The sequence below is a fragment of the Pygocentrus nattereri genome, chromosome 3 (assembly GCF_015220715.1).
Source record: "Pygocentrus nattereri isolate fPygNat1 chromosome 3, fPygNat1.pri, whole genome shotgun sequence".
Classification (NCBI taxonomy): Eukaryota; Metazoa; Chordata; class Actinopteri; order Characiformes; family Serrasalmidae; genus Pygocentrus; species Pygocentrus nattereri.
In genome coordinates, this window is record NC_051213.1 from 45094850 (window position 1) to 45118854 (window position 24005).

The window sequence follows — 24005 nt, forward strand, 5'->3', positions numbered from 1 at the left end:
GGTAAGCTCCTCAGTGGTAAGGCACCGGGGGTGGATGAGATTCGTCCAGAAATGCTTAAGGCTCTGGATATTGTGGGGCTGTCATGGCTAACACGCCTTTGCAATATTGCATGGACCTCGGGAACAGTACCCTTGGACTGGCAGACTGGGGTGGTGGTCCCTATTTTTAAAAAGGGGGACCGGAGGGTGTGTGCCAATTATCGGGGTATCACACTGCTCAGCCTCCCTGGGAAAGTCTATGCAAAGGTGCTGGAAAGGAGACTCCGACCGATAGTTGAACCTCAGATTGAGGAGGAACAATGTGGATTCCGTCCTGGCTGTGGAACAATGGATCAGCTTTTCACCCTCTCACAGATTGTTGAGGGGGCATGGGAGTTTGCCAACCCAGTCTACATGTGTTTTGTGGACTTGGAGAAGGCTTATGACCGTGTTCCTCGAGATATCTTGTGGGAGGTCCTCTGGGAGTATGGGGTGCCGGGGCTACTACTCTGGGCTGTCCAATCTCTGTACTCCCGGAGTGAGAGCTGTGTCCGTATGCTCGGCATTAAGTCAGACTCTTTCAGGGTTAGCGTTGGACTTTGCCAGGGTTGTGCTCTGTTTCCACTCTTGTTCGTGATATTCATGGACAGAGTGTCCGGGCGTAGCCGGGGTCAGGAGGGCATTATGTGTGGAGGCCGGAGGGTGGCGTCTCTGCTATTTGCAGATGATGTTGTTCTTTTGGCGGAATCACATGGATGCCTCCAACGCTCGCTGGAGCGGTTTGCAGCTGAGTGTGAAGCGGTTGGTATGCGGATCAGCACCTCCAAGTCTGAGTCCATGGTCTTGGCCCGGAAAAGGATGGCATGCCCACTCCAGGTAAGGGGAAAGGACCTGCCCCAGGTGGAGGAGTTTCAGTATCTTGGGGTCTTGTTCACGAGTGACGGGAAGAGGGATCGTGAGATCGGCCGTAGGCTGGGACAGGCGGCAGCAGTAATGCGGTCACTGTACCAGACTATATTGGTGAAGAGGGAGTTGAGCCAAAAGGCTAAGCTCTCTGTTTACCGGTCGATCTACATCCCAACCCTCACCTATGGTCATGAGCTGTGGGTAATGACTGAAAGAACAAGATCGCGAGTACAAGCGGCGGAAATGAGCTTTCTTCATCGGGTGGCGGGCTACACGCGCTGCGATAGAGTGAGAAGCTCGGTCATCCGGAAGGAGCTCAGAGTAGAGCCGCTACTCCTCCGCATTGAGAGGAGCCAGTTGAGGTGGTTCGGGCATCTGATCCGGATGCCCCCTGGACGCCTCCCGGTGGGGGTGTTCCAGGCACGGCCTACCGGGACAAGACCCCGGGGCCGCCCTAGGACCCGCTGGAGAGATTATGTTGGCCTGGGAGCGGCTTGGGGTCCCCGGGAATGAGCTGGAGGAAGTTGCGGGGGACAGGGTCATCTGGGATTCTCTGCTCTCCCAACTGCTACCGCGACCCTGTTTGGACTAAGCGGGCAACGATGATGATGATGATGATGATGTTCAACATAAATGATGAACTAACCTAACTTTGTGTAAATAGAGCACAATATAGAAATATGTCCACATATGCAGTCGAGACTGACGCGGCTTTTTTCTGAATTTCTACAAACACCATTTCATTTTATAGTAAATTAGTTTGGGCTGGTTTATGTTTATGAACAGAGGCCTACAGATCAACATAGTAAAGGGGCTCATCTGTGATCCTGAGTTTAAAGCCAGTTTTTATTCAGCTTAAACTTGGAACTAAGTTGCATTAAGTTATTTGATCTTTTAGTACTTTTACTTTATACTTAAGTACATCTGAAGGCAAATACTTTGTACTTTTTCACAAGTGGAGGTCTAAAGGGAGGAACTTCTACCGTTACTGGATGAATATTTTACTTTGGGTGTCTCTACTTTAGCTCAAGTACATGATCTGTGTATTTTGTCCACCACTGGTTATAAGAAAGCAGACAACGTTTTGACAATGTTATGTGTCTGCTGGGATTACTGCTCCTGAGCGCTGACTGGTTGATGAAGGTCTTGTTAAAAAGTCCTATAACTTGATTTGAAAAAAGAATTAAAAATATGGCTGCAGGACTGCAACATTTCATGGTGTGCTGAGAAAAGGAGCACATTTGCGTGTTGAAACAAAACGATTAGTCCAAATGTGCGTGGAATGTCTTTTTTTGGCATATTGGTATAGACGTAGTCAAACATCCTAATTCTAATGCGTAGCAACACAACAATGCTTTGCAAGTCGACGCCAAGCACTAGCTAACATTAGAACATTTCTCTTTCATCTTCATGAGCATTTTGGTGTAGGGTTGCTTCTGGCAGGTTCCCCTCCTACACTGGAACCATCTGCACACACAAAATGAGAAGATTTGGCTGAACCCAGAATGTTCATAGATCCACCACTGAGCCAGCAAGAATTAGTGCTACAACAAATGATCATATTTGCAAATGAAGGGAAACTGACTGTGCTGGGCACGACTAGATATTAAGATAATAAGTGACTGTTGTGACTTCAGACTTACACTTTAATCTCCAAGCCAAGAAGATGAACATGATGACCAGCACCAGAACAGCGCCAAAAACAGCAGTGAGCAGAGAGGCCTACAAGACAAGACACAAATTTCACATCAATAAAAAGAAATATATACTGGTATAGGGAGCATCATAAACAAACAACTGACAGAAGAAGCATCCCAGACATAGGCTCATATAAGCCATTAGACATCTCTTGTTTGCCAATCCCCCCCCCCCCCCCCAATCAAGGTCCACTCAAAAATTGTGTGTGGATTTATTTACCAAAAAATAATTCATAATTCATTTTTCAAACCTCTCTTTATCCCTTAAGATGTTACTGTGCCAGTAACACTGACATAAATGGCCTCATTTAAAAAAAGCACCCTGAGCTGAAACACTCCTTATAACTTCAGTGAGTGGGTGGAGCTAAACTGCTATATGGGGTGGATATATGTAAATGAGTTCTTGTGACATCACAAAAGCAATTAATTCAAAACAGATGGTGTTTTTGCAGCGTAGTTGGGTAGAGAATGGTACTTTTTTTAAGACAAGACAAAACATCTCATTTATGGTTAGTGGTTAAAATGCAAGTTTGATTGGTCAATGGCAAAAATGTGAAAAGAAATTTAGCAAGTTCATTGTGTTCTGTGGCGTATTTAAAAGTAAGATTTTAATATTGAAAATGTTTGAAGTTCTTATCAACAGTCATTTTGGGTTGGCCTAGGCTTACTCATACTGGTCAAAGGCCTCACTCGGAAGCAGTTGCTATGCATCATATAAATATACCGCATTAATATCTGAACTTCGTTAAAACACAATAATGTTCACTTTTACCGAAAGAGCTCCAGGGGCTTTGGCAGTAGGTATCTGTTGGACAGAAAAAAAAGAATTGATCTCTGGTTACTATGAAGACAATCATGCGTTGCCTATATGGACGGCTGAACATTCTGATTAAATTTCCACATTAACTTTAATATATGTCAATAAATAGTCATCACTAAGGAGGGGCATTTGGGGCATTTGGGACCCTCCTCCACTGCAGTCCCCAAAGGACTCTCTGATAAAGTGGATTTATTTTTCAAAGAAATATAAACATTTAATGGATAAAATCATTTCATTTTCACTCATGTTGTCACGCTTCCGGGTTCTCCTCCCTTGCCTAGCACGCTCCAGGACTCCATTTCCCATGATTCCAATCCTGATGATGTCACCTTTTCCTCCAATCACACGTATCTGCCTCATTACATCATTTACAACCCCAATTCCAAAAACACTGTCCTGTCTTTGTACTGCTTTTGTTTAAATAGAGGTCAAAATATTTGCCTGTCCCACCTGTTTTCAGGAATTGGGTTTGTAATTTATCATAATTTCTCTGAGCAATATCGGTCTTGCTATTTACGTAACAACTGTTTGATTTTTAACGACTTTGCACATAGTTAATTAAAATTGAACAGATTATTTTAAATTGGATTTTACTCACAGGAGCAGTTGGTCAGTACCTGGAGATAAAAACAGAGGTTATAGCTTCACAGATCTCCAAACCACAAGCCTGATACAAAGAGAGTACAGAGGCTTTACATCAGTGCTTCCTAATTCTAGCCTGGTCCAAAAAATGGGAAGTACTAATAATCAAGTATGATAAAGTAGGTTTCAGACATATCATCAGTAATAAACACCTTAAATGGCCAAAGATTTATTACACAATTCTATAACTATAAGTAGCTCAACCACTTTGCATTGTAGTCCGTGGAGTAAAACAATAAGCTGTAGTATGTAATAAGCCTGGGATTTTAAGGGGTTAAAGAACAATGAAGTTCTTCATTCATCATAAATAAAAAAGAAATTTACAGCTTGTAAACAACAACAACGACCAGTATTTGTTTAGTAAATTACAGGTTCGTTACTTACCCCTTTACAGACATTCTTATGTGTAACGTCTTTATGACAGCCAGTCAAAGTGATCCTTTGAAACTGACACTTTAACACAAGGCTTCGGTTCAAGCTTGCTTCATAGGCCACCACAGTACCCTAAAAATACACAGACACCATACAACACTGTTTGAATTTAACTTTGTATGAATAAAATTCCAGATCTGTTCCACCTGTTCCAGCACCTTCCCTCAGGCCAGCACTTCAGCCAGATGAGGATCAGGTGGCACTACATTAAAAACAGACATGACTCTGTAGTGAAAAGCATTGCATAGACTCAGGAACACTTCCAGAAACCTCTGTCTGTGAACACAGTTTGTTGCTGCCACCACAAATGCAAGTTAAACTCTTCCATGCAGAGAAGAAACCATATGCATACACATAATCCAGAAATGCTACTGCCTTCTCCGGGCCTGAGCTCATTTAAAATGGACTGAGTTAAAGTGGAACAGCATCCTGCACTTCAACAAGTAAACATTTGAAATTCTTTTTGAAAATCACGGATGCCGTGCCCTCGGGGCTAAAGAGGAGAGGGACCATCTGGCTTGTTATCCGTGCACGATTCAAAAGCCAGCATCCGTGATTATGCAGGGGTGCATCAGTTCGCATGGCATGGGTGACTTGAACATCTGTGAAGGCACCATTAATGCTGAATGATATATACAGATTTTGGAGCAACATATGCTGCCATCCAGATGACGTCTTTTTCAGGGAAGGTGTTGCTTATTTCGGCAAGACAATGACAAACCACATTCTGCATGTATTACAACATTATTATTAGTATATATTATTATATGATTATATAATATAATAATTAATATAATTAACTGTGACTGATAAAGGACTAGAGAATAAACAACACAAACTGTCCATCAACAGAACAATCATGTCTAACTTTACATCTAGTAGGAGAACCAAATACTATCAATAACGTTTACAGACAAAACAAATACTCACATTGACACACCAATAATACATCTTACACTCGGGAATGCTCTCATCCAGGATGTAAGTAGTGCCATTGGAATGTTCCTCAGCACGGCAAAGAGCTTCAACCCCACATGACTTCAGCAAGGCGATGCTGATGACTGTGTAATACAAAGATCACAGTACAAACGTGGTGCTCAGTCCACAATAAAAACATCCTGACAAATTATGATGACCCAAAGCCCCAAGACAATCAGGAGACAAGTTTCTGAGTATCAACAGCTGGGCTCAAAGGACAACACCGTAACACCGGTTGAAATAAGAAAGGCCCAGGCCCAATCCCATTTCTTATTTTTACCCATATGCCTTGTTTTCGAGTGTCTGTTTGCCCCTTGGAATTACAAGGGGTGGTGGTTGAAATGTTCCCCTTAAATAAAAACAGCATCACTTCATTATCAGCTACTAGCGCTGCTCTGTAGGCGACCCTGCCCATCTGCAGTGACAGCAGAGGAGGGTGAAGTTCAGCTCCACACTGCTGGGCTTTAGTTACATTTAGGGCATCATGTGCCTTCAAAGAGGGGGGCAATTATTTATTATCACCCACCCCTAATTCTTCAGTGATGTGAAGCTGAATTTTCGCAATGCATCTTAAGTGGAGCAGCAGTTCTGATGCCTGAGTTGCCAGAATCTAACTAGTTAGCTGCTGAGACATGAGCATACAACTAGTGATTCTTTAAAGCTTCTTATAAAGAAAACAACTATAATACACTGCAATTACATTAACCTAAGTGTGTGTAACTCGTGTGTGTGTGTGTGTGTATATATATATATTATACACATATTAATATATGCTCCGCATATTAAATGTGGTAGTAACTTCAGGCTGCAGGTGGCATTACACAAGGATGATTGGGCTGTAAACACCAGCTGGACATGCAACAGGATTCATACATTGAGTAGAGGTGATACAGTGCAGTGAACATGGCCTGTGCACTCATTGTGGAAAATGGGTTACCAGTTGGAAAAAAGGAGTCACCACATTTAGCCGTGCCAAAAGCTGCAGGTTTCAAAAGCTGCAGGCACTCTTGCATGAAAGATTTGAGCAGTTCGCCAGATTTAGTGGATGCCTTCCCTGGCATCTTACCCATTGTTCCAAGTCGTCCCACAGACTTTTAAAAGAATTTGAATCTGGGGATTTGCGGGCTAGTCCAGATGTGTGAACGCTCTTTAATGTTCACCATGCCGATCAGTCACATCTGCAGCCCTGTAAACGTGAGAACAATCATCTTGGAACACAGTATAGAAATGTTATGTTCCTGTAAAATCATGAGCAAAAGGCAAAACCTGGGTGGTCAGCAGCTCAATGTAGACACTGTGGTTCAAAATGACAGTGACCCTAAGCAAAGCTGAAGGATGTGTCACAAGAATAGTGTTTCTGATGGAGGCTAATCACTTTAGTTTTGTTAACCCTGTTTGGGTCACTCACTCACTCACTACATCTTTGACTCACTCACTCACTCACTACATCTTTGACTCACTCACTCACTCACTCACTACATCTTTGACTCACTCACTCACTCACTACATCTTTGACTCACTCACTCACTCACTACATCTTTGACTCACTCACTTACTCACTCACTCCCTACATCTTTGACTCACTCGCTACATCTTTGACGCACTCACTACATCTTTGACTCACTCACTACATCTTTGACGCACTCACTACATCTTTGACTCACTCACTACATCTTTGACGCACTCACTACATCTTTGACTCACTCACTTACTCACTCACTCTCTACATCTTTGACTCACTCACTCACTCACTCACTACATCTTTGACTCACTCACTACATCTTTGACTCACTCACTACATCTTTGACGCACTCACTTACTCACTATATCTTTCACTAACTATGTCTTTCACTCACTTACTCACTATATCTTTCACTAACTATGTCTTTCACTCACTTACTCACTATATCTTTCACTAACTATGTCTTTCACTCACTCACTCACTATATCTTTCACTAACTATGTCTTTCACTCACTCACTCACTCACTATATCTTTCACTATGTCTTTCACTCACTCACTCACTATGTCTTTCACTAACTATATCTTTCACTCACTCACTCACTATATCTTTCACTCACTCACTCACTCACTCACTCACTCACTATATCTTTCACTAACTATGTCTTTCACTCACTCACTCACTCACTCACTATATCTTTCACTCACTCACTATGTCTTTCACTCACTCACTCACTCACTCACTCACTCACTCACTCACTCACTCACTATGTCTTTCACTCACTCACTCACTCACTCACTATATCTTTCACTCACTCACTCACTCACTATATCTTTCACTAACTATGTCTTTCACTCACTCACTAACTATATCTTTCACTTACTAACTATATCTTTCACTAACTATATCATTCACTCACTCACTCACTCACTCACTATGTCTTTTGTCCCATTCCTCATCGCAGCTGTGAGATGATGGTGGCTTTTTTTTGCATGTCATCTCAGTGGGATTAAGATCTGGGTTTTCAGCCAGTCCTTGGTGGATTTACTGGTATGTTCATGTTTCTCTTAGAGAGCATCTCCCATGAAAGTTAAACGTGTGCAGTCTTTTTCTGATTGTAGACATGCACTTTCACATCAACAGCAGCAAGAGCCTGCTGTAGGTCCTGTGGTGACATTTGAGTCTTTTGAGACTTCTTTTAGCGTCTTGCTGCTCTCAGGGTGAACTTGCTTGGATGCCCAGACCTGGGCATGTTGGCAGTTGTTAATTTATTCCTCACCAGAAATAGCATTTTTTTTTTAATGACACTTTACATGTTTTAAAAAACATTTCTTCATTTTTAATTGTTTAGTTGCATCACTCAAATATCTCAATATTGTTAATGTCCAAATATGTAAAAAAAGGCTTTCAATGGGTTTTCCTAATTTTTTCACATGACTGTATAAACCCCTTTGTTTGGCCTCTGTGCTTTGCAAAGTCTCCATGTTGTTTACTTGAGTTCTAAACCAGTTTTCATTTCTTTTGTTCCTGTGTTTTGACCCTCTCTTTGCCTTCTAGTTTAGTGAATATAGATCTGTCTTTGCTATTGCTTGCTTGTGTTTTGACCCCTGCCTGTTGTATGGATTCTGAGTATTGACTGCTCCAAATAAAGCGTCTTCAAATTTGGAATCTGCTTCAGCCCCAATGTTACACAAGACTTCGCCAATTATGGCTGCAGCCAGAGCAGTGTTGGGACTTCATTGATGGGAGCCTCCCTTATTTGGTAGACTTTAGTGAGTCTTTTTCAATCTGAGGACTCTAAAGTGGCCTGTGTGGGTTTATTACTCTGAGGGCCTGCTACAGACCAGACAGGTCATGCTTGGATGTCCCTTAGCCAGATAGTTCACTCACTGGAGAAGTCCTGGAGCCTCTTCTGGAGGGGGTTGGATCTGTACCAGAACACAGCTGCTGTGTTCCGGCGCCAGCTTCCCAAATGGGCTCCACTTCCAGCCTCCCAGGGCCCTACTCAGACAGTCCAATTGCCATTATTATAATGTTTATTTGTTTGAAAGCAAGTATAAACTGAAGTTCAAGGAAAGGTAGACGTGTGCTTATCTTGAAATTAGTCTGAAAGGTCAGATGGCACCAGCCACCTAAAATAGCCTAATAAAGGCTCTGATAACACTGACTATATTTGAGATATAAAATGCACATAGACCTAAATGCAAATGTATATGTAAATATAAAAAACACTGACAAAAATAAGAGAACCCTGTCATTGACCCTACTGTTAATTAAAAATAGTTGATTTCCATTCCACACTCTCAGAAAAAACCATCACTAAACGGTCACTGGGGTGGTACCTTCAATCTAGTTAGGAAATAATTGTACCACATTCCATTAAAACCATGTTGTATTTATATTGTTTTGGCTCCACATACACAGACTTTATTTCATTGTTCTGTTTTAAAACATTAGGCTATGAGAAACTACGATTATGTATCTGCTGACTTGAAACAACTGCGTGTTTGAGGAGGAAACTGTGCAGGACTCTGGATCTCCAAGTTTCCACTGCTCAGTTAGAGGATTCACACAGCTTGTGTAAATACACTAAGGCCCACACACTCACTGCCAGAGTTCCTCAGGGGACTGCGGAAAAAGGCACACATTTTTCATAGGACAGAGGGTGTGGGGGGAGCCGCAGGAAGGCTTCAGGGTCAGTGCGAGAGCAGAATGAAGGAGGTGACGACTTCAATTTGGCTGGGAACTTTTTGGACAATCTGGCTACAGAAAACTCCAGATTTATGCATACAGTAATACAGGGCAGGGAAGAAGGAGGAATGACATGCATTTATAATAGTGACTTTAACTGCAAAATTACTATTGTAGGTGAATTTATGTCTTAGTATGTTGCGACCAACCTTTTTAGCAACACTACTGTCATTAATTATAATGTATAGACCTCCTAAATGAAATAGTATGTGACTGAAGTGCCCTTGAGCAAGGCACCTAACCCCCAACTGCTCCCCGGGTGCTGTGGATAGGGCTGCCCACCACTCTGGGCGAGTGTGCTCACTGCCCCCTTGTGTCGTCACTAGTGTGTATGTGATGTGGTGTTTCACTGTTCCTCAGAGATTTTGGTTGGTTATTTGAGTTCCTGTTGCATTTCTATCATCTGGAACCAGTCACTTAAACCACCACCAAAGTGGGGATCCCAAAATCATACATCATACAGTCATCTTGCTGTACATTAAAGCTGTGGAATATTTTGAAATAAAATGAATCCACATCTAACGCTCCACACTAGCTTTTGATCAGATGCAAAGAAATATGAGATTAAAAGTCATTGACTTGTCAGTTTTCAAGTGTTGCTTTGTTATGTAAGCTGTTGTAGCCCAACTGGTAGCCATTCACACTGAACAGGTCTTGAATTTGTCTGCTGAATACAAAATTCTTTCCACCCTGGCTGCTGGCCTGCTTACACCCCCTCCCCTTCCCTCCACACCCTTTGCCCAGAATTAGGGACGTGACTTTGAACATGTTGTCGGTGTCGGTGCCAGACGGGCTGGTCTGAGTATTTCAGAAACGGCTGATCTGCTGGGATTTTCACACACAACCATCTCTAGGGTTCACAGAGAACGAAAAAGAGGAAATATCCAGTGAGTGGTCAGTTGTGTGCATGAAAATGCCTTGTTGATGTGAGAGGTCAGAGGAGAATGGGCAGACTGGTTCCAGATGATAGAAAGGCAGCAGTAACTCAAATAACCAACCAGAATCTCTGAGGAACGTTTCCAACACCTTGTTAAAAGTCTGCCATGAAGAATTAAAGCAGTTCTGAAGGCAAAAGGGGGTCCAACCTTTTACTAGCAAGGGGTACCTAATAAAGTGGCCGATGCGTGTAGAACCATACAATCTTAAAAAACATAGTTCTTCTTGGTGGCTTTAGTAAAGGGAAATGAATCTATTTAGAACAATGAGTTCTATATAGAAGCATCTCATGCTCAAATGGTTCTTTGCATGTTGAAATGATTCTTCTTACCATGTCAAACAGAACCCTTTAGTGCTATATAGAACCATTTTCAAAACCATGCATAAGCAGAGTTGAAATGTAATGGAACACAGTTATTCAGAACATGTATCAGAATACAGAAATTAAGTATCTGTATTCAATCCAAGTTACATTTTGTAATGGCAGTATTCAGAATACAGTTACCTTTTACATTTTTAGGGGAATACTTTTAGAATACGTCCTAAATTTGAAAAATATATACCATCTATAAAATCCCCATCAAACTTGTTTATTAACTACTTTAAAGTCTGTGCAGATTGTGTAGTCATTGGCTTAATTACAAAAACTAAAAAAGGTCATGCTAGAGCCTGAGTAGACTGATAAATCAATGTGATCAGTTATTAATCTCTTATCAGTCTACTCAGGCTTTAGCAGAGCTCAGTAACACTGAGATTAATAACTGATCACATTGATTTATCAGTCTACTCAGGCTTTAGCAGAGCTCAGTAACACTGAGATTAATAACTGATCACGTTGATTTATCAGTCTACTCAGGCTTTAGCAGAGCTCAGTAACTCTGAGATTAATAACTGATCCTCACATTGATTTATCAGTCTAATCAGGCTTTAGCAGAGCTCAGTAACACTGACATTAATAACTGATCACATTGATTTATCAGTCTACTCAGGCTTTAGCAGAGCTCAGTAACACTGAGATTAATAACTGATCACATTGATTTATCAGTCTACTCAGGCTTTAGCAGAGCTCAGTAACACCAACATTTTGGCTGGATTTGCCAGGTGGTGAGAGAGAAAAGAAAAAAAAGTTAGGAATTTTCAGAAAATTAATTTACATTAAAAGTGAATTTTTCTTTTTTTTTTGTAAATTACTTTTTATTGGGAAATTCTGTTCAAGACAAAGGAAATACAGTGACATTCAAACATTCATATATCCTAAATAATGATCAGATAGATAAATAAACAGCTAAAACAAATACAAATCTTATCAAGAATTAGACTTCCATGAGATCACATTTATTCCACAAAGTAACATTAAAGTCACTGATTTGTCCCTAAATTTAGTTCCCCTTTTAATAATTTATTATTATTTATTTAACAATTTTTTTGTTATTTATTTATTCTGAGGTAAAAACTATTTACATAAAGATGGGGAGGCTTACTCTTTAGTAAAAAGAAGAGAGAAGGACGGGAGGTCCTTATAGGGTGAGTAGGCGAGTTTCTCCATAATAAAAATGTCCCGGTTCCGTCGCGGTCCGGCAACGGCAGCTTAATTCGTCTTCCCCCCGACATTTTGGTAAAACAACCCCTAAAACAACAACGAATATCTATATTTAAGTGTATTTCCAAAATTATGCAAAAGGGGGCTGTAACGAGGCGTAGGACCGTCATGTCAACGACCGAGGGTGCCGAAGAGGCAACTGAGCAGCGACGTCGGAGCAGCTCTCCTAGGCAAGACCATGGCGAAGCCGAACCAGAGGTTAGCTTGCTAAGAATACTGAACGAGCTCAAGGACTTTAGACGTGATAATAAGCAACAGCTCGCTGACATAAAGCAAGAACTGAGCAGAACTAACACAAGACACATTGTGGAGCCGGTTCCAATCGTTCACTTCAAAGAGCCGGATCGTTCGCGAACGACACATCACTACATGTTTAAGTGTCAGTGGCGAAGCCCTTCACCGATTCGCTCCAAGAAGAGGTCCAACTTTTGGCGGAATGGCACGTGGTCACGCGACGCTCAGATCACCGGGGCCAGGTTGTGGCTAAAGCACCCACACAGGTAGAGAAGACTGTCTTACTGACGTAGAGCGTCTTCGGAGGATTGAAATATGAACAGACGTCTCGATTCAGTCACCGGGAGTAGATGAGTTGCCCGTATCTTCGGCTCATTATCATTATCGGTCATTTAAGATTTTACTTGCAGTAGAGTTGAGTTGAGTTCGCGACTTTCATAACAGTCAGGGGGACATGTAGGAGTTCAACTTTGAATCAGAGACGTGAGGAAATTTTGAGAAAGTGTGGTAATTATTGTACGAACCATGAACGACCAAGACCTTAAAGTAATTTCATTTAATGTAAACGGGATATTACACCCAGTAAAGAGAAGTAAGATTCTATTAAAGATGAAGAAAGAAAAAGGCACATATTGTTCTCTTGCAGGAAACACATCTCGGCTCCTCTGAACATGAGAAACTTAAAAGAATGGGTTTTTCAAAAATGTATTACTCATCTTATAAATCAGGCCGCAGGAGGGGGGTTGCAATATTATTATTAATATTTATCTCCAATAAAATACCGTTTGAACAAATATCTGAAACAAAAGATAAGGAGGGAAGATACATTTTGGTTTCAGGGCACTTTAATAACAGTATTGAATGTTTACGCTCCACCTGGTAGTGACTTGGCATTCTATAGAAAAATGTTTGATTTGATGGTAAAAGCGGGAGGTATATTAATTTGTGGGGGAGATTTGAATATTCGTCTTAATCCAAAGTTAGACTCTACAAAAGAAACCTCTGTGAAAGCACTACATAAAAAATTAAGTGTATTAATGATAGAGTTGGGCATAATAGATCTTTGGAGAGATTTTAATCCAACAAGACGTGACTACACATATTATTCTTCACCCCATAATGCTTACTCAAGAATTGATTATTTTTTCATATTTAAAAGGGACCGACATAGAATACGCCGTATTGATATAGGAATGATTGACCTGTCTGACCATGCACCCATTTCATTAGTTATGCAAATGAATAGAGCCCCTGTAAATACATTATGGAGGCTTAATTTGAATATTTAAATTTAAAACACAAATGGCTGAAGAAATAAAAATATTTATGCAACAGAATGACAATGGGGAAGTGGGCTCAGAGATAGTGTGGGACACATTGAAAGCGGTTATGCGGGGGAAAATAATAGCCCATTGCGCTTTTCAGACTAAAATAAGACAATCAAGATTGTTGGATTTAAATAAAGAATTAATAGAGCTTGAATTTGAACACAAAATCAAACAAAACCCAAATCTCATTTCAAAGATAAAGGCGATTAGGAATGAAATAGATCTAATATATACACAAGAAATTGAAAAAAAGATGTTATTCACAAAACAAAAATATTATGAGTCAGGGTCAAGAGCCACCAAACTACTGGCAAGAAGATTACAAAAACAGCAAACAGGAAACATGATTTACAAAATCAGAGATAAAGACTCTAACATTTTATTATATGATAGGGATGGAATACAAGAAGCTTTTAAAAAATACTATGAACATTTATACTCTCAGCCACACCTAGAGGACGATCAAAAAATTGATAGTTTTTTGGGATCTCTTCATTTGCCTGCCCTTTCAGAAGAGCAAAACAAAGAATTGACGGCGGAAATAACAGAAGAGGAATTGAACAAGGCCATTTCTAGGCTAAAGGCAAATAAGTCCCCGGGTACAGATGGTTTTCCTTCAGAATGGTACAGGACGTTTAGATCAGAATTAATACCGGGTCTTCTTCAAGCATGTAATACAGCTCTTTTGGAAGGGAAGATACCACCTTCATGGAGGGAGGCTATAATTTCTGTCATTCCCAAGGAAGGAAAGGATAAAACAGATTGTGCGTCATATAGACCCATTTCAGTTCTAAATGTAGATTATAAGCTGTACACAGCTATTCTTGCCAAAAGAAAGAAAGGTAGAAAGGTAGAAAGGTTCCTTCCTCAGCTCTTACACAATGATCAAACAGGATTTATCCCACAAAGACAAACTCATGATAATATTAGACACACACTACATATATTAAGCCATATTGAACAGTGTAATTTGGAAGCTTGCTTAGTGAGTTTGGACGCTGAAAAGGCTTTTGACTCTTAAGTTGGATCTTTCTATATAGAGTCCTTAAATGATTTGGGTTTCATGACCAATTCATTAAAGGAATTCAGACCTTATATGATAAACCAAAAGCACGAATAAAGGTAAACGGACATCTCTCAGACACGATCATATTAAAACGTGGTACAAGACAAGGGTGCTCAATTTCACCCCTGCTCTTTTCCCTCTATATAGAACCACTTGCTCAATGGATATGCCAAACAGATGAGATTAAAGGTGTCTCCATACAGGGGGAGCAACATAAGATTGCACTCTATGCAGATGATGTTTTGATGTATTTGGAAGAACCCTCAAACTCTTTTCCTAAACTTATGGAACTTTTGGATTGTTTTGGGAGATATTCTGGATATAAACTAAATGTACAAAAGACCCAAATACTGGCTTATAATTATACACCCCAAAGGATAATATTAGATAGTTTTAATTTGAATTGGAGCCAGAATTCATTAAAATATCTTGGAGTAAATTTACCAAGAGACATTTTGAGACTGGCAGAGATTAATTATGGACCCCTTTTAACAAAAGTTAAAGCAGATATACAGAGATGGAATTCAATCTCCTTTTTAAACCTTAGTCATAGAGTAGATTCCATAAAAATGAATATTCTTCCAAGATTCCTCTTTTTGTTCCAGGCTCTTCCAGTTGAAATTAATTCAAAACAATTTTCAGAATGGAATAAAATGATATCTAGATTTATATGGCAGGGGAAGAGACCCAGGATTAGATTAAAATCTTATAGATTACTTTTACACAGCCCAAATAAAATTCTTGATTAGTTTGTGTAATCCAGATTTTCATGCTAGATGGAAAGACATCGAATTGTCATTGATGAAAGATCCCCCTGTATATGCTGTATTAGGAGAAAATGACTGGAGAAGATATGTGGACAAAATTCAAAACCCATGGATGAAGGCAGAATTAAAAATTTGGTGTAAGGTTAAGGAGGAATACAAATTAAATGAAAAATTGAGAATATTTAGATGGTGTGCGTATGATAGAGATTTTAAGCCTAACGAGATGGATGATAGATTTAAAACCTGGATAGCTACAGGAGTAACAACATTCTATTCATTAACAGAAAAAGGTCAACTGCAAGATTTCCAGACCTTGAGAGAAAAGTATGGACTGGAAAAACAAGATTTTTTTAGATATCTTCAGATACGCCATTACTTTGACCACAAAATTAAACAGAAAAATTTAGACATGAATAAACCAATAATACAATTGCTGAAGCATACTTAACAGAACCAAGTAAAGGCATCATTTCTAGATTGTACAAGGGTTTTATAATGGAAAAATCTTATTCTACACAATATATTAAAAACAAATGGGAAAAAGAGGGTAATCTTGTTATCTCAGATGAGGAGTGGTCCAAAGTTTGTGATTTTCAGTGGAAATATATCAATTCATATGCATGGTGGGAGTTTGGATGGAAGTGCCTGATTTGTTTCTTTATTACTCCACAACAAAAGGTACACTTTACAGGGAATGTAGCAGAATGTTGGAGGTTATGTGGGAATCAAACAGCCATTCATTGGCATATATTCTGGAAGTGTCCAGTGATACAAAGCTACTGGTTGAAGGTTCATAAAGCATTGATGGAAATATTCCGTACCGAAATACCCTGTCAATTTGAAGTTTTGTACCTGGGGAATTGGAAATGGGAAGGGTCAGATAAATATTTATTTGGGGTTTTGATATCTGCTTGTAAAAAAAATATAACAAGGTGCTGGGGTACTCCGGAGCCTCCTATAATAGACAATTGGATAGATCTAGTGAATGAAATATATATTATGGAAAAAATAAATTTCTCACTCCGTTTGCAAATGAATAAATTTGTTAAGTCTTGGTCGAAGTGGGTTACTTATATAAAACCATTACGACCACATTTCATGGAAGTATCCAATGAGTAAGAATTACTGTTTATAATATTGTGTTGATAAATATATTTTGAAAGTCACCATATAATTTCATGTAAAGGTATCTACTTCTGACATTTGTTTATGTATGTATGTACTTCCCCACTCCCAACATGGACTGTATATTGCTCTCTGACTGAATGTACATAGTTGAAAGGTTTTTTTTTTATTTTTATTTTATTTTTTTATTTTCCCCTTCATTGTAGTTGACTGTGTTAAAAATGAAAAAAAAAGCTATTAAGAGACAAAATTGACCTGGAAAGTGGCTAAAAGTGGAAAAGTGATTGTCTCTCAAAATAAAGGATTTAAAAAATAATAATAAAAATGTCATAAACGACATCGTACCACTCTTGAATTTGGGGAGGTTCAGAGGACAACCATCTTCGAGTGATTGCCTTTTTACTTGTGGCTAACAAGGCACTCAGTAGTTTATCACTTTGACACATATCCAAAGAAAGATTTCCCAAATAGAGAAAAGTGAAGTCAAAAGGTATGTTTAGTTGGAATATCTTACAGACGGCCTGATGGATATCCCTAAAAAAAATCCAGACAGCGCAGTACATTCCCAAAAATGATGGAAATGGTTTGCGCCATCCGAGCCACACATTCTCCAGCAGCTAGACCCTGAGCCCTGATGCCGTTTCTGCACAGGGGTAATAAAAAATCTAAGAATATTTTTCCAACAAAATTCTTTCCATAGTAGAGAACTTGTTGTTGCCCACAAATATTTACATATTTCCCCCCCAATTATCCTCAGATAGTGACACATTCCCCTCTTTTTCCCATTTTTCTTTAATATATAATGTTTTATTGTGTATGTTTAATGTTCATCTCTTTAGAAAGCCTCGAAATGAGTTTAGGACATGAGCCTGTTTTAGTAGTGGCCCAAATAAATGGAAGAATTCATGTCTCATGGGCTTATGGGTTTACATGTCTAGACAGTTCGTTAAAATAGGATCGTACTTGAAAATATCTACAAAGATCCTTCTGTTCCAATCCGTATATTTCTTTTAGAGATTCCAATGATTGAAATACCCCCTTTTGTAAAAAGGTCAAATATGTTGTTAGACCCCTCTTAGCCCACCTTTTAAAAGTATTAGGGGAGAAGTCACTATCATAGGCACACCATCTCAACAATTTTACAGAATCATGTATCCCACTCAATGTAATGATCTTTTCCCAAATCTTCATAGTTAGGTTAATCCATGGATTCTCCATGTCCAAAAGGTGTTTCATTAATGTTCTATCAGCTATCATTGCTTCCCAGGGAAAATTTGCTGCCATTGCATCTTGCTGTATAATATTTATTGCACCAACATATTAAAGGTCTTATTTGGGAGGCATAAAAATAAACACGAAGGCAAGGGAGGGCAATTCCTCCATTCTCCTTTTCCTGCTGTAATGTGGTAGATCTTATTCTAGGTTTCCTTCCCTGCCATATAAGCCATTTGTCCTACTCCCCAAATTGTTGATCTGATATTTCTATTGGTAGGGTCTGAAAAAGATAGAGTAATCGTGGTAATACATTCATTTGAATTGTCTCTACTCTCTTCATTAGTGTGAGGCATGGGATATGATTCCATCTTTGCACATCTGCTTTTATTTTACCATTTAAGGGACCATAATTTACTTGAAATAGCTCAGACAGATCTTTTGGTAAAACCACTCCTAAGTATTTTATATTTTTTTGCCTGCCAATTAAATGGATATGCATCTGTGAGTGTTTTTGGTGGGTTATAATTTACTGTAATCACCTGGGTCTTTTGAATATTAAGTTTATATCCCGAAAGAAACCCAAATTCTTCCAGTGTGTTCCTCAGTGCCATGAATGAGTGAGTGGGTCGCCCTAAGTACATTAAAACATCATCTGCAAATAGTGCGATTTTTTGTTCAACACCATAGACCTCAGTTCCCTTAATATCTTGTTTTTGTCTAAAAGTGAATTTTTCATGAAACATATTTCAATATATCCAGTTTGCATTTCCAAGATGTGTTGTAATGGGACACATGCAGGGCGGTGTATTCAGTATTCAGCCATCACTACTTTGTAAAGTATTCTGCCCAACCCTGAACACATATTTAACCACGAGGTTCATTGTGTAGCTCATCCTATTCTGGTCAGGGAATCACTCTCCAGTCCCTGTTACAGAGGTCAGTGTCGTTAGGAAGCGTATAAAACACAAATGTACTTACACAACACTGCTACCGCCCGAGGAGCAGCACCAGCCTTCGGGTTCATGCTGAGGAGGCTGAGGAAGCTCGCCCAGACGCTGGTCAAACGTGGCTTTCTTGCTCGGCTGTAATATGACAATATGAAGAAAGAATACATTTAAATTGAAAACAGTAACACGAACAGAATAACCTCTACATTTCCAGCTCGTAAGACTCACCACAGCAGCGTCCACAACTGAGCACAAACTCAAACTACATGCTACAGCTTAAAATACCCTCTGCGCGGAATGATACACCGGCACGAGTTCCTTCATAGAGATGGACTCATATAAAACATCGGCCCACGCGCTCTTACCGGCTGATATTTTACCGTAGAGCATGTAGGTGTATTTGATGCTTTGAAAAAAAAAAATAACGTTTGCCAAAGCAAATTGCATAGGATCTATTTTTTTATGAGGAGGCATCCATTCTATGCTCCTAGTGCGGCTCTTTAGCCAGCCGTTCTTCTTCTTGAGGGAACTAATAAATATTCATAAAGCGCTAGACACGATTGGTCCAGCAGAGGCGAGCCCCTCCACTTTATTCCCGCATGATTCTTCTGGGATAGGCTATTTGTTGAATATTCATGACGTGCTTATTAGAATCAGGCGTCTGATTGGTCCAACCCAGTCGAGCCCATTTCAACTCACACGTGTGTGATTTTTTTTCCACCCGCAGAGGATGGAGGACGTCTGGAAAGTGACCGTGGTTCCAAAAAAAAAAAAAAAGAAATCGGCGTCGATGTCCAGGCTGCAGTTTTCCTGGCATTTATTCATTCGTTCATTTTTGCCACTGTGATTCTCTGATTCTCTCTCGATCTGCTGTTTGTGTTTATACGCAGGGTTTTCTCCACTGATTTAGCCTGCTAGCCACTTAAACTCTTGCCCACGTAATTATGCAGAAATTTGGAAAAAAATAAAGTCAAAATGGAATTTTTGGACCGAATCCCATTTCACCCATTTTTACATTTGACTATGTGAAATATGGGTTTAAATGCAGTTATTACAGAATGTGAAGTGGGTATTTGTCTCTGTTTTCCCCCAAATGTAAATGGAGATTTAAGCCAGTTTAAAAAGTTTTAAGAGATGAAAAGTATATTAAATGCGTTTATATAACAGTTCTGCCCACACAATCTATTAAAAAAGCCTTACATGTGTCTTTTTTATCTCACAGCATACTTTTCTTACAGTTGTGGTCAGTTTCCCTGGAAAGGGAGTGACTTCTGTTTTCCATTTAAAGGGAATTACATTCCAAACCTATTCTTAATCCCTCTCCGGGAAACCGTGTATGATTCTGCTGAACGCTGTTTGCTGGTAAAGGTAATAAAGATAATGTTTGCTTTACAGCTATAACTTGTCGTTAATAAACTATCCTTGACGTCACAGTCATGATGCTCTGCAACCCCAACAAACACCACGTGATTTTTCTCATTGTAAAGCATGAACCAGGCGCTAGCGCACTGTATGTGGGATGTAAATATATATATATAATAAGTGTTTAATGAAACATAAAAAGGTTTACACCGAAGTTTAGTTGAGTCACATGATTGTACAGGCTATGTCAGGTAAGGCGTAGTCCAGCGTAACTAATCTGTTTAGCCTGTTAGACTATATTATTATGCATATGTAATGTTCGTATAATTAGACTATACTGACATTGATTATCAGGGAAACAGGAAAAAGTACCGAATTTGCATCAGTGGCAGAACTGAAAAAAAAACGCCCCTACTGCAAGAAGACGACAATCTGCTCGGAAAGACATCTTTGGTCTAAACATTTGAGATTTGCCATATATTATGCAGATAAAAATGAAGGCAAGCATTGAATCACGTTTTTTTGTAATATTTACCTTTATATTGTTTGCTATGAGAGTTACATTAGAGAGGATCTCCAAACATGTAAACCGTTTTACGCCTCATGTTTACGTTGGTGTAAATTTGATTGGTTTATGTGTTAATACACTCTAAGAACAAATGTGTTATTTTTTCTACACATCTACTGTGTTGTGAGCACTGTAACACATTTTTGTGCCAATTCTGGATTCTTTTAACACACACTTGTGTAATATGACCCCTAGAAAATCCACACATTTATCTGTTAACCTCTGAGAAAATACATTTATACAGGAAAAATTGCAATTGAATTTTACTTAACCTCTTAACGTGCCTGCCTACGGGCCAGAAATAGGTCATAATTCATATTTGCCCGTTTGTATGGATAATTATAGGCTCAATATAGACACTCAATATGCCATATTAAAGCTTAGAATATCTGCTTTTCCGTTATCTAGCCAATTTAGCTATATTTCCTTTCAGAAAATAAACATTTAGGGCGAAATATACCTTTTTATTTAAAAATATGATTCCACATTTGCGTTTTTCTTACGTCCGTATTTTATCCAATGTGGGCAATACATTAATCAAACCGTCTGGCTCTCAGAATGACCATGTTGTAGGATGAACAGTTAGTGAATTAGAGCCAGAAGAGTGCGTTACTTCAAACAGGAGATTTTTTTTTGTGTGAGAACAAATTCATTTCGTAAAGGCTTCTAAGAAATGTTAATTCATAAAATTTCCTCTTATTTAATATGAGAGGAAAAAGCCTTAAAATGTGGGTATGTAATTTCAGGCGCAAATTGGTCAAATACATTTGTTTGTTGCATTACATGTAAGGGAAAAAAAATGACCAAGTCTATTCAGTACATTTTTTTTTCAAAGATTTGCCTCAGTCTATTATGCATTGGTGGTCAGGATGGAGGTTCCAGCAATACTGGTAGGCTTTTATTTATTTATTTATTTTTGATAATATGAACTTCTGGGATGAAACAAAAGTTTAATAAGTGGCTTATGTTAGCACCCATGCTTAGGTGAGGGCATTAAACGCTTTTAATGCTAACCTAACAATCTAGCTAATGTTTTAGCTGTACTAGGTTAGCTAACCTAGCTAGCTAACTAACTAACAAGTGCATCAATGCTAGCTAACCTAGGTCAGCTAACATTAAATTAGCCTTAATGCCAGAGTTGGATTATAAACTAGCGTTATATTGAGTTGTAAATTCATGTTAGCTAGCTAGTTAGCTATCCAAATAAGATAACCTAACTAACGCTAGTTAGTGTCACTTTAGCTCAACTGCATTGTTTAGTCAGGAAATGGCGCCAAAAAGATTGTCGTAGCTGCTGCCTCAGCAGCTTCAGCAAGGTGAGGTAAAAAGGGATAATGCTAGCTAGCAAGCTAACCTAGGTAAGATAGCTAACCTAGCTAGTTAGTGTAACTTTACCTCAACTCCATTGTTTAATCAGGAAATGGTGCTAAAAAGTGCCTCAGCAGCTACAGCAAGGTGAAGTAAAAAGGGTCTACTCCTGCACGTCTAACAGCTAAAATTAGCTAGTTTATTTACACCCTGCACAATTTGGCTGTTTTCTTAACATTAACTAGCTGGCTAAATGTGGTGCAGGACTAGTTAACCGCTAGCTAATCTAGGTTAACAGCTAACTAGCTTAGCTAAGTGCCCGGTAAACTCAATAGTTTAGTCCAAAATATTTTCCTATGAGTACTAAAATGCCTAGATAACCTAGCTAGTTGACCTAGTTAGCTAACTAGGTTAGCTATCTGTGAGAGTACAGTGGCGTGCTGGGGACAGAGAGTGGCGTAAGATTTCTCACGTTTCATTTTTTATTTTTTCTTCTCACATTTGTTTTCAGAACCAAGAATCTGCAAACATTTTTTTTTTCAAGTTCTTGCCACCATCTACAGGGATGAGAGAGAATATTCAAGGAAGATCTATGATGTTCGCAACACTGAGCATCTTATTGAAAAAGCATCGGCAGAACAACTTGGATATGTTGTGGTGAGAATTCTGAAATTCAACCCACAGTTTCGGGAATTAATTGACGTAGATAGCAATGTAGTAACTTTGTCATGCAAAGAGACTGAATCATCTCAGCCACTGAGATGGCCACTGCAGTCTGCCAAGCTCAGGTACTTACATTTATATTGTATTATATTTTTTTTGTTTGTTTGTGTTTTTTTAAGATTGTTGTCCGAATTTGTGATGGTAAAGTATATTAGTATATGCTGATTTTCTTTGTGCAGCATACTCAAGTTTCACAAGAGCATGAAAAACTGAGGTCCCTTTTGGAAAAGAAAGCACCAGAGACACTTGATGAACTCAAAACCAAAGGCACTGTGACAGAAAAAGCAAGAATAAAGCTTGTTAAAGTATGCATATCTGACCTGGTGGAAAAGCATGGATTGTGAGTAAAACAAACCACTTAACATATTCAAGAAAAAGTAAATAAAAAAATGCAGCAATTTATAGTGGCTTGTATTATACTGCTGAACTAGAGCAGAGCATATGCTTCATATTTCAGTTTTGACTTGGTTTTGTTGTTCTTCTATTAATTAGTTATCCAACAAGTACTGAAAAAGTGGCTCTAGCAAAGAACATCATCACTGTGTTCCCGTCCATGAGAGTCCAGGTAGATGGAAAAGGGGAAGGATTTGTAAGTACATGCTTTGGTTCTCAGTTGTAGATCGTACAGAGTCATATTAATTACAGGCCTGATAGTTTTCAGGCGCCACGCCGGAATTCCGGCGTACCGACGTGTCTGCGAGAAAGAAAAAAAAAAGGTTCTCCTAGTGCAGGGTCGGCCACCTTTTTGACTCAGAGAGCCATAAAAGCAAAATAATTGGAAATTTATTTCAGTGAGAGCCACATAATATATTAAAACGACGACGTCATCTCACTCTAGGGAACGTGGGGGGGCGGGGGCGGGTGACGACGCCGGATGTCAGTCAAGCGAACCGAAACTAAATACCGGTGTTCTGTCGAAAAGTAATTTGCATTTTAGACATTTGTTAACGCCGCAGAAATGTTAGAAAAGTATGGCACAAGTTTTACTGTTGAAATCATTAGGGTTAGCGCGTACAGTGACAGAAAGCGTAATAAAATAGTACTTACTTATGACATATCATTTATTTGTATTAATTTGTAACGAAGTAGGTGTTTTGAATAGTTTTATTTACTCTGCAATTTATCTGAATTTCTCCGACTTTGTTGTGGGGAGTAAAATC

The 24005-nt window shown here is 39.2% G+C and overlaps 1 protein-coding gene across 2 annotated transcripts in view; it reads right to left on the reverse strand.

Annotated features, from left to right (window-relative positions):
* Positions 1-1860: 1860 nt before the first annotated feature.
* The window catches only part of LOC108413126, a 205492-nt gene continuing 183347 nt past the window's right edge, over positions 1861-24005 (reverse strand). Inside the window, exons 1-8 of one of the 2 annotated variants that reach the window (XM_037537374.1) lie at positions 19113-19169; positions 18916-19019; positions 5407-5537; positions 4429-4548; positions 4001-4019; positions 3355-3387; positions 2529-2607; positions 1861-2352 (exon numbers count right to left, since the gene is read on the reverse strand). In XM_037537374.1, coding sequence (XP_037393271.1) covers positions 2262-2352; positions 2529-2607; positions 3355-3387; positions 4001-4019; positions 4429-4548; positions 5407-5537; positions 18916-18961 — 519 coding nt within the window. In that variant the 5' untranslated portion in view covers positions 18962-19019; positions 19113-19169 and the 3' untranslated portion in view covers positions 1861-2261. Of the gene's footprint in view, positions 2353-2528; positions 2608-3354; positions 3388-4000; positions 4020-4428; positions 4549-5406; positions 5538-18915; positions 19020-19112; positions 19170-24005 lie in introns of those variants that run through there. The other variant, XM_037537375.1, reaches the window with a different exon arrangement.